The 12,239-nt window shown below is 44.2% G+C and overlaps 1 protein-coding gene across 1 annotated transcript in view; it reads left to right on the forward strand.

Moving 5' to 3' along the window:
- The window catches only part of HYDIN (HYDIN axonemal central pair apparatus protein), a 359,230-nt gene that overhangs the window by 192,317 nt on the left and 154,674 nt on the right, over nt 1-12,239 (forward strand). Inside the window, exons 22-23 of the mRNA XM_004387835.2 lie at nt 6,980-7,120; nt 7,822-7,903. Coding sequence (XP_004387892.1) covers nt 6,980-7,120; nt 7,822-7,903 — 223 coding nt within the window. The remainder of the gene's footprint in view (nt 1-6,979; nt 7,121-7,821; nt 7,904-12,239) is intronic.

The raw sequence follows: 12,239 nt of genomic DNA on the forward strand, positions 1-12,239 counted from the left end.
CCTGATGCCAAGTAAATAAGAATCTCTGCAGCTGAGACTTAGGCATCTGTACTTCTTAATGTTTCTCAGATGATTCCGATTGGCATCCCACAGTGAGCACCACTGTTCCTCTTTTGAGAACCTTTAAAAATACGGCTTTTATCTCCTAAGGTCTGAGTAACTTCAGTTTCAACTATCTCAGTTATCTTTCACCAACTTCTTCCTTAGCACAGGTGGCCAGTTGGAAGCATTCTGGAACATAATAATGTCAAAGGGCTAAGGCAGGCTGTTTTCTACAATGGGCATGTGTCTGTAGTTTGCTTCCCCTTCTTATGTGGCAGAGCTAGAATGTGCTGGTAAAGAAGGCACTGAGCCAGCCCCAGCTGTTTCTGTCTGTTATTTGCTTCCCAATATGGGAGGACCACAAACCCAAGCTAGGACAATAAATATGGTAATGTGGCAGAGACTTTGTATTTCTGCTTGGTAAAACCAAAAAAACCAAACCTGTTGCTGTTGAGTCGATTCAGACTCATAGCAACCCTAGAGGACAGAGTAGAACTGCCCCATAGGGCTTCCAAGGAACATCTGGTGTATTTGAACTGCCAACCTTTTGGTTAGCAGCTGTAGCTCTTAACCACTGCTCCACCAGGGCTCCTTTTGCCTTGTGGAGCTCCGGAATTTGTCCATTTATAATATTATTTAAAGCAATTGTTATATTCTTCTCCCTTTAGAAACAGGAGTCAGGGGCTATCTAATTTGGAGCAGGTTTGTGATGTGCAGACCAGAGGAAGAAAGGAAAGGAAGAAGGGGCAAGGGGGAGAGAAAAAGGAAGAGAATGCCTTTTTTTTTAAATAGATGAGGAAACAGGTTCAATGAGGCTAAGTTTTTTACACAAGGTTATGCAGCTAATAAGTGGCTGGGACTTGAACCCAGATATTCTGATTTTTCAGTGTTCGAAAAGTCAAAGCTTTTCCTAATGCTCCACAGTAAGATGGTGAGGGGTTAGGTTGTTCACCAGGGGAACAAGTTTCAGCTTCTGGAATGGACACGTATCACTATGACAACCTCTTGAGGAATTTCAGATGACAGTGAGAAGTGGAGGATGAGGTTCTGTGTGTCAGTATGTCCAAGTCCTGCCCTGGGCAAAGCGTCTACCCAGAAGAACCTCTGGAAGTTTGCCTGCCCCTCCATAGCTGCTGCCCTTAACAAAACACACGCCATCCATGTCCAACACATGGACACATAGGTCCCTCAGGAGGCCTCTCCCAATCATTCTCAAATCTACTAAACAATTCCTTCTCTCAAGTGGTACAGCATCTCTTACCTGTAACACTCTTTCAGCCACTGCATCAGTTAAGGTTCTTGGGTTGCAAGCAACAGAAACTGACTCAGGTTAACTAAATCAGTAAAGGAATTATTGAAAGGAAATCACACTTCTCACAGATTCAAAAGAAAGGCCTGAAGTAGCTACCGTGTACTGAATACTTGCTACGTATAAGTCCCAGCTCTAAGCACTTTGGGTGTCTAACTCACTCAGTCTTCACAATTTAGTTAGTTGGGTCTATTTTATTCCCATTTTACAGATAAGGAAACTGAAGCAGAGAGGGAAAGTAGTTTAACTAAGGTTACAGTGGTAGAGCTAAGATTCAAACCTAGGCAATCTGGCTACAGGGCCTGTGCTCTTAACCATCGGGCCACACTCAGTACTGGTCAGGAAACCGAGGCAGCCTCCAGTCTTTGCAGCAGGAACTAATCCACAGGCTCATCAGAGTGCTGTTGCTGGGATGACTGAATTTTTCCAAAATGCTTTTTGGTCCCCATGTCCCTCAGTTCAACATTCAGAATCCTAGGAATGAGTCTGGCTGACCTGGCTTTGGGTCACCACATGCCCTTCACTGGCTAGAAGAGGACAGGCTCCTTCACTGAGAGCCCCACCATGGCACTGGGCAGTGATAGGCAGTTAGTCACAGGCACTGTCACCGAGCATGGAGCCAAAGCCTGGCTGGATGGCCCTTTGTCAAGCAATGTCCACATCCCAGATTCTGCAGGGAAGGACCCCATCACCAGCCTATTTACTTCCCTATACATGGTGCTTTGCACCATTGCTTACCTGTGTATTTTGTATGTCTTGTCTCCCCAACTAGATGGTGAGTTTCTGGGTAGCAGAGACAACTTATACGCTTTGAGGGTCCCTTAATTTCCTAGTACAGAGCCATGCATGTAGTAGAGGTGGTACTCCATATTCAGATGCCTGCAGGAGCCCAATAGATAGCATGCATGAGTAAAATGGAGCCATGGGTAAGAATCACAGGGAACGGTGGAGGCTGTGACAAACTAAGTATTGCTATGTGAAAATATAGGTTCAGTATTTGCATGTCTTTTGACATTTTAAAAGAAACCAGAAATCTGGATTTTTATGCAAAGTCTCAAATTTTAATTGCTGGCAATTGTCTTAAATGGATTTCCTAGAAGCAGAGCTGAGATGATGATTCTTGAGCTGGTGATTTATTGAGTGGGATGAGGGTTGGTGCTCTTAGGAGAACCTAAAAGAGAAGCAAAGTAGGGCAAGGAGAGAAGCCAGGGAAAGATGTGATTTCGGAAGGAGTGCCTAGCCTGGTCCCATGGGGAACTCTGGAGCGTGAATTGCATCACAGAGATTGTCCCACTCAGAGACAAGGGGCTGGGCTTTTATTGCCCTCACCTGTATTAATTAGTCCTTGGCTATAGGTTGCCCATTAACAGGAAGGAGGGCATAATCTCTCAGACAGCTCAGAGTGGATGAGGCAGCTCCCATCAGGCAAGAGGACTGCTCCAGAGGAGGGTGCAGGTGTGAGCTGTTCTCCAATATCCACAGCATCAGGGGGATGGGTGTATCGTCCTGGTAAAGGGGACCTGTCTGCTACTGTCATTAATTTTAATGCACATTAAACAGCATAGGAGCCAAACAAAACACATCTGCAGAGCCTTTTTATCCTGCCAGTGACTGTTTTCACCCTCTGTAGCAGACTTTCCCAGAATCCTGGTCTAATGAATCAACAAATTATAAGTCATTGTGTCTACTGAAAGCTGCCACAATTTTTTTCAAGACCTCGACTGCACTGCATAGACTTCAGCGATGTCCAATATACAGACTTCGATCTCCAAATATTATCTGAACTACCTCACCAAATATTAACTGAAACACAAACATGTTCTTTGGGGTCTTATTTTGACACAATGCTACCTCCAGTGAAGGGAGAACAGGAAATAAGCATGGTGGATTTTTTTTAATTTGCACCGCAGAAAATTGTATTGATCCTGACTTACCCAAGAGTTGAAAATAAAATAGGAAGAGGGAAAGTGTCTGACATTCACGCAACTCTGTCACAGCTGAAGGGGTTGTTTCTTTCTTGGCTCCTCCAGTGATTCCGACATGGGTAGCACTGGAATTGGAGCAATATTGATTTTCCTTGTTTGCTATGCACTCTCTTTTAAAAATAACTGAATCTAATCCTGTTTGGGTCAGCATAACAGGAAAGTTATCATCTGTTCCTAGGAGTAAAATGAAATCTGATGCAAAAAAACTCCACCAATGTTCTGTTTCACTGTTTTTTAGCAGGTTTTCCATTTTAATGATAAGTTAAAACCTTCATAGTGATAAAGGTTTCCCTGTCTCCTGCAGCTCAGCCTGTTAGCAGTAAGACTCTTTACCCCTCTCCTCTTGTTTGTTTCCAGAGACCTCTCACTTCCCAATTGTTCAGGTATCATTGTCAGCTAAGGTGTTGTTTTCCTCAGGTATGCAAGCTGTCCACAGCTTTGTACTTTTCCTTTACAGATTTCCCCATATGCTTTTTTTTTTCATCCAGCACAACATCCCAGGGGGTGCAAATGTGAGATGAAAGAGTGCTGTTACATGGGGTAGCAATCTGACAGTCTCCCCAGGTGTCTCTGCTGACCTGGGGTGATTTAATAAGTGCTCAGAATTTTTTCTCTGCTGGTTTTCACTGTCCTTAGCTGGTAAGACTGTAGCAGTAACCGCATAATAATTATCACCTCCAGTCCTAAGCTGACATGTTACCATTCCTACCCATAGTGGGCCCTAAATCTGGCTGTTCATCAGAATCACCTGGGAAGATTGTTAAAAATCAAACTCCTGGACCCTGCCTGAGACCTGCTGAGGCAGAATTTCCCCAAGGACAAGGTTCAGGAATCTGTGTTTTAACACATTTCCCAGAAGATTCTCCAGCACCCAGCCCAACATGGATCCTTTGCCTAGAATGGTGTGATTCCAGTCTGAGGTAAAGTTAGCTAGAGACATCTGGTCTGGAACAAGCCAGATAGAAGCTTGTGGAAAAAGGTGAAAAGAGCTTTTCCACATTTCTCTGAGGCCATCTCAGGTTGTGGTGAGGCTAGAGGTGGGGTGCAGAATCACCAAATTACTCTGCATGCTGCTTTTCCTGTTCTCATTCCACCAACCAACCAACCATCCGTCCATCCACCCATTCACTCTTTCAAACATATATTGTGCTCATGCCCTGTGTGTAAGACCCTGTGCTGTGGGGGCTACAAAGAGGAAACAAGAGTGCACAGTTCTTGGGGTAGTAAGCCTGGCCACAGATGGTTCTAGCCTGGTGTTTGCCCAAGTGGAAAGTGAACTAATTTCTCTTCTTAAAAAGAATAAGCAGTGCTCAGCTCAGAACCTTCTCCTGGTGAGAAAATAATAACTGATTTTTTCCATTCTATTGATTTTTTTCCCTAAATTTAGTAGGTAATACTGGTTTTTCATTTCTAATAATGACACAGAGCTTTCCTTTAAAAAAAAGGCTATTAATGAACACAGCAATGTACCACTACACACTCACTTGAACGGCTAAAATTAAACTGAATACCAGGTATGGGTGAGGATGCGGACCAACCAGAATGCTTATACACTGTGAGTGGGAATGTGAGATGGTACAACCACTTTGGAAAACTGTTTCTTATAAGGTTAAACACACCAGATAACCCAGCAATTCTGCTTCTAGGAAATTACCCAAGAAAAATGAAAATGTATGTCTACACAAAGACTAGTACACAAATGTTCATAGCAACTTTATCCATAATATCCAAAAGCTGGAAACAGTGCAGGTGTCCATTACCAGGAGGATGGATAAACACGCTGTGGTATTCCACACTGTGGGATACTGCTTAGTATTAAAAAAAGAACAGACGATAGCTACATCACCAACATGGATAAATCTCAAAAACATTATGCTGAGCAAAAGAAGTCAGACACAAAAGAGTACATATTTATGATTCATTTATATGAAACTATAGGCAAATCTGATCTATGGTGATATAAAGCAGATGAGTGTTTTGCCTGTAGCCAGGGTAGGGGAATTGACTAGGAAAGGGTCCAAGTGAAATTTTTAGAATGATGGAAGTATTTTGTATCTTAATTGTGGTGGTGATTGCACAGGTATGTACATTTTTCAAAACTCATCAAACTGTATATTTAAAAGAGTATATTCTGTATGTCAATTATCCCTCAATAAAATTGATTTATTAGGTGATACTTAATATGACAAGAATCTCAAAGGTGGTAGTGGAATGCTTGAAGTTTAGGAAATGGCACAGTTTAGTGAACAGGATCCTAAAAGAAATGCAGATGAAATGCTGTGAAACTTCAGAGGGAGGGGAGATTTCTTCCACTGGGGAGATGGGACAGTGATGGGAACTTCATATAAGAGATGGCATTTCCACTGAAACTCTGAGAAAAAGTAGAATGCACATGGAGCTAGAATGAATATATAAGTGAAATCAGGTTGAAACTAAGATAGCGGGCTTTGCGGGGGGAGGAGGGAGTCCAGTCAAAGCCACTTTGTCCCTGAGGGGGAACAAGAGGAATAGGGGTGACCCCTACCTTGGCCTTTGTGATGTCCCAAGGATTCTCTAAGGACTGAGGTGCACCTGACCCAAGCCATGGTTTTTTCAGTCACCTCATAAGCATTTGAAAGCTGGACAATGAATAAGGAAGACCAAAGAAGAATTGATGCCTTTGAATTATGGTATTGATGAAGAATACTGAATATACCATGAAGTTACAGGAGAATGAACAAATCTGTCTTGGAAGAAGTACAGCCAGAAAGCTCATTAGAAGCAAGGATGGCGAGACTTTGTGTCACATGCTTTGGACATGTTATCAGGAGGGACCAGTCCCTGGAGAAGGACATCATGCTTGGTAAAACAGAGGATCAGCAAAAAGGAGGAAGACCCTCAATAAGATGGATTGACACCGTGACTGCAATAATGGGCTCAAACAATAGCAATGATTGTAAGGATGGTGCAGGACCAGGTGCAGTGTTTCGTTCTGTTGTGCATAGGGTCACTATGAGTCGGAATCGACTCGACGGCACCTAACAACAACAAGGCTTCTCTAATCAGTGAAAGCTGGACATATGGGCTTCAGCACCAGCTGTCCTTGTGCTCAGAGAACTTCATTGTGGCAAAACTCACTGGCAGGGCCAGGACTTGAGTGAGACAAGCAAGGCACCTAGGACTCAACATTTTAGGAGGCAAGGTCATGCAAAGGCCTTGAGAGTGAGCACCTTACTTACCTCACCCTAGACCTGGCCCTGGCCACTGGTTTTCTGGGAGCAGGATCCCTGGTAACTCATTCATTCATGAACATGGATGAGTGCTTACGCCATGCCACAATACCAGTTCTCAGGGAGCTCACAGTCTAGCAGAGATTGGAAAAATAAGCTTGAGAAGGGGCATCCTAGGGGGCTGTGGGGTGCTCAAGGAGGGACACCGGACCCAGACTGGGAGAGGGTGGTCAGGAAAGTTTCTAGGAGAAAGTGAAACCTCAGCTAAGATTTGAAGAATGGGGAGAGGAAGGCTAGTCTAAGGGAGAGTATAAGGCAGTACCTTGTAGACCTGCCTAGTCTAGGATTTGCAGCTTGGCCTTAGAAACTGAGAGCCCACACAGGCACTGATTGGCAGAAGCTGATATGTGCCTGTGTCTTGTGTGCCTTTGTAGGTTTGTGCAATGGCTGAGGAAGCTCTACAGTGCCCGCCTGTCCCAGGTGGATTCCATCCCAGCAACCTCAGCATCTGCAAGCTCACCAGCAGTCCCAGCTGCACTGGATTCCTCCGGGATTGATTTAAGTGATTTTGTTAAGTAAGTGCAGGTGTAAAGCCAGCATAGGCTTTTTGTTTGGTTGGTTTTGTTTTAATAGCTTTTCTCTACACTGACTTACATTCTCAGTACTCATCCCTCATTTATTCATTCAGCCATCCATTGGTAACAGTTTAATGAGTGGCTTCTGTGTGTTAGACCGTGGGCTGAGCATCTGGGATACCCAGGAAGGGACATCGTCTCTGCTTTCAGGAGGTCAGAGCCTCCAGAGTCTTGGGGGCCTGAACTCTTCCTCCCACATCGCCTGCTCCGTCTGCCCAAGATCTGCATCCAGGTTCAGGCCAAGAATAGCAAGTAGAAAAGGATGAGGCAATTTGCCAAACATTATATCCTCCAGAATGATGAAACTTGACATTGAGCATTTAAGACATATCCACGTTGTCTGGAGAATTGCTAGGGCTTCCTAGGACTTTCTGTAAGTCAAACATGGACTCAAGAGGACAGGGAAGAAGAGCTGGGCCCCAGAGAGAACTGACCAACTCAGTGTCCTAGGAGTTTTTGACTACATGTTGGGGGCAGGCAGGGGTAACAGAGCACTGACCAGCTGACCTTTAGAGAAAGGCATCTGTTGAATGAGAACTTCCACTTATTCCTTGGGAAGGGTTCAAGGCGGGAGGGGAAGACTGAAGACTGTTGTGATGGCTGCTAATTGAGTGATTCTCTGCCTTTTGTTAAACTCTCAGGACTGTCATGGAGGATGAAGACAATGAGGACTATGAAAAAGAACACAAAAAAGCTCAGCCAGGAGCTGTGGTTATTCCAGAAGTACAGAACACTTTCTCAGGGGTAGGTCTGCACTTCAAGAGTCTTTCCTATAAAACAGTAGCAGAGAGTGGCAAAGGCAATGCTGGGATTTGGCTAGGATGAGGCTGCATAACTTTATCCAGGTTACTTCCTCACCCACAGAGCCAACAAGTGAGAGCCCAGGTGACCTCAGTAAATTCATTTTCTCTATAATGGAAAAGCCAGTTATCCCTAAACCTTGGCAATCTTCCCACCCCCTAGCCAGAGGCTACTAAAGTGACAAATGTTTTCCATAGTAAAAACACAGGGGAGATCAAGAGCATTTAAAAACGCATACCCTTTAATTCTCCTTCTAGAATGATGGCCTAAGTAAATCCTCATAAACCCGTTGGCATGGTTCTGACTCATAAATACCAATATTTATATACAAAGGTGTTTGTTATAATAGTGTCAAAACCACACACACGGCCATGGAGTCAATTCTAATTCATAGTGACCCTATAGGACAGAGTAGAACTGCCCCATAAGGTTTCCAAGGAGCGGCTGATGGATTTGAACTGCTAGACTTTTGGTTAGCAGCCAAATGCTTAACCACTGTGACACCAGGGCTCCTATAACACTATAAACCAAAAAAAAAAAAAAAAAAAAACCAAACCCGTTGCTGTCAAGTGGATTCCGACTCATAGCGACCCTAAACTATAGTTATAGCAAAAAAACTGGGAAAACAAAGAAAGATAAATTATTATATGTCCATGACGATGGGATATTATACAATCTTTTAAAATAGTACTTATCTTGGTAGTGGCAAAGAGTGGGACTAAACAAGCATTCTCATACTTTGTAGGTAAGATTGGCATAATCTCTGGGGATGTAATTTGGCAGTGTGTATCAAAATTTAAAATGCCCAATTCCTCATCTAGGAAATTATTCTCCAGATACATCTTTATGGTTGCATAAAGACATATAACTATCCTTGTACACTGTAGCTTTGAAAACACAAGAAAAACTGGAAACAGCTTAATTCCACCAACAGGAGACTGGTTGAATAAACTCAATTACATCATAATAATGCAATACTATGAAATCCTTAAAAAAACCAAGAAGTTCTCTATATACTGATTTGGAGCAATCTCTTATATACTAAGTAAAAAATACTAGGTGAGAAACAGGGTGCATAGCACGCTACCATTTCTGTAAAGGAGAAAAACGTATATAAACGTGAAAACAAGCACAGCTAACACTTACTGAACATTTACTCTATGCTTTGCACTGTTCTAAGCATTTCTTTTACATTAACTCTTTTAATTCTCCCAACAACCCTGTAAAGTAGGTACTGTTATCTTTCTCCATTTTACTAATGAGGGGACACACATCCATCAGGCAGTGGAGCTGGAATACTTGGCAATCTGACCTCAGAGTTTTGCTCTTAACTACTGTATTCTCTCTCAGAGATGGATAGATTTGCATACACAGTTGCATTCCAGAAATACCTCTGAAATGTAAGCCTCATGGGAGCAGGGGTTTTTTTTTGTTTGGTTGGTTTTTTTTGTTTGGTTGTTTTTTTTCCTTCTGTTTTTGTTCACTATTATATCCGTATGTCTAGGTCACAGTAAATTCTCAATTAGTATTAACTGAATGAAGAGAATAAATAAATGGAACATATAAGAAACAGGGATCATCTAGGGAGAGAGGAACTGGAGGACTGGGGGTTAGGGATGAGAGTATTATTTTTTTTACCATATACCCTTGTGAATTTTTTAAAAATTTGTATCATGTACGTTAATCATCTGTTCAAATATACTGTTTTTGTTATTGTTAATTGCTGTCGAGTCGATTCCAACTCATGGCAACCTTATGTATGCAGAGTAGAACTGCTCCATGGGGTTTTTGAGGCTGTGACCTTTCAGAATCAGATCACCAGGTCTGTCTTCTGAGGCACCTCTGAGTAGAATCAAACCACCAACCTCTCAACTAGTACCATATTTTTGCACACCTTCTACGTTTGTTTGCCAACTGCACCGTCCCCCCATGAGGTATTTTCATAAGCACCACTGTGCCAATTTTTTTTTCACATGTTGCTCTAAAAAAAAATTAGCATAGAGGGGCAGGGCCAAGATGGCAGAGTAGTTAGATGTTTCCTGTGGTCCCTCTTACAACAAAGACCCCAAAAAACAAGTGAATTGATTATATATGACAATCTAGGAGCCCTGAACATCAAAGACAAAGTTGAGGAATCTGACTGAGTGGCAGGAGGAGGGAGAGATGGTTCAGAAGCAGCAAGGAGTTTCCAGACCTGACCTGGTGGGAACCAGCACCCTGCAGGCTGGGTTGGCTGGTGCAAGCGGCAAGGCAAGTAGTGGCGCTTACGACGCGTTTTCCACGTAAGGAGAGACCACGCAACGGAGAGTCAGCTCAAACCTCCAGAACCAGCGAGAAACGGCGCTCAATCAGCGAAGGATAAGTACAAGCATCTAACCTACCATGTGAATCAAAAAAAAAAAAAAATCCTCCTTTTGGGAAATACCTCTCTCCCATTTACCTGCTCCCTCCCTGCTCTGCTCCAGGTCCTGGTTCCAGCTTCAGAGGTTGCTGTGCTCCCTGGACTGGAAGTAGGACCTGTCGCCTACCCTGAGCCATTCTCCCAGCTTTGGAGAGGGAACAAATAAACAAACAGGAAAAAATAATCTGCCAGCTCCCCTAAGCCTGGAACTTAGGGCAGGCACAGCCCCTTTGCCTAGGCACAGGCATAAGGGGTCCATGGACTTTGAATGCCTTCCACCATTGCATAGACCTGTGTGGGCCCATTTCAGCAGTGTAGGCCCTCATTAGCACAGTACAACAGGGTATATACCTGAAGCATATTTTCATCTGTATCTGCTATAAGGGGGAGTAGCAGATTCGTGACATTTGACACCACCCTGCCCATTAAGCAGGGTCCTCGCCTACCCACATCAGGGGCCTGAGGACTGGTGGCTCCACTCACACCACCAAGCCACCCGTGACAGGGGTCCAAGAATAAGTGGTGACTCCCAGTCCTTACAACCAACAGTACTGGGTGCCAATAATCTGGCTACAGAACCCATCTACCTATGCATTCTATGGAACAGGGACATGCCTTCCACCCAGACACTCAGGGGCAGCAGTCAGCCCTCTGCCTTGATCAGTGCATGACCCCCTACTGCAGCCAGATACCTGTGTCTACTCAAATCACCCCTGCCTGTCTAGGACGGTAGGTGAGAGCCTGCACCATACACTTGGTAACCAATGACCTGGACACTTGAGCTGAACCCACACAAGAAAAGTAAATGGACTCTTGGACCTACATACCTAGTAACAGCTCTAGCCATCTGGAGACAGGACGTGAGAGCTTCAAAGATGCCAATAATCAAACTAGCTCACACGACCAGCCTATTTGGGCATATCAAAACAAGCTAGGACACACTAAGCAAACATAAAATACATAGATACAATAACTTATTGATGGCTCGGAGACAACAGTCAACATCAAATCACATAAAGAGGCAGACCATGATGGCTCAAGCAAGCCACCAAAACAAATGATCAAAAAACCTTCCGGAGGAAGAGAACTTCTTGGAACTACCAGAGGTAGAATTCAAAAGACTAATATACAAAACTCTTCAAAAAATCAGGAAGGAGAGACAAGGCCAAGATGGCAAAGTAGTCAGACACTTCCGGTGGACCTTCTTACAACAAAGACCTGAAAAAACAATTGAATTGATTATATATGACAATCTAGGAGCCCTGAACATCTAAGGCAAAGTTGAGGAACCTGACTGAGTAGCAGGGGGAGGAAGAGACGGTTCGGAAGCAGCGAGGAGTTGCCAGACATGACCCGGCAAGAGCCTGAGCCCTTCAGGCCTGATCAGCTCATGGGTGAGAGGTGAGGCAGGAAAGCAGTAGTGCTTGGGAGGTGTGTTTTCTGCACTGAGAGAGACCCAGTGCCAGAGTCTACTCAGCCACCCAGAACCAGTGAGAAGCAGTCCTCAATCAGCGAAAGATAAGTACTTGCGTATGGCATACCACGTGGATCAAAAACACCCCCCTTAGGGAAAAACATCTCTCCAGTTTACCTCCCCGCTCCCTGCTCTGCACTGGGTCCCGGACCGGCTTCAGCAGTTGACGAGCCCCATGGACCGGAAGTAGGATCCGTCACATGCCCGGAGCCATTCTCCCAGCCTTGGAGAGTGAACAAATTAACAAATGGGAAAAAATAAACTGCTGGCTCCCCTAAGCCAGGAACCCAGGGTAGGCACAGCGCCTTTGCCTAGGCACGGGCATAACAGATCCACGGACTTTGAGTGCCTTTCCCCCTGCAGAGACTTGTGTGGGCCCATCT

The sequence above is a fragment of the Trichechus manatus genome, unplaced genomic scaffold (genome assembly GCF_000243295.1).
Source record: "Trichechus manatus latirostris isolate Lorelei unplaced genomic scaffold, TriManLat1.0 scaffold00194, whole genome shotgun sequence".
NCBI classification, from domain to species: Eukaryota; Metazoa; Chordata; class Mammalia; order Sirenia; family Trichechidae; genus Trichechus; species Trichechus manatus.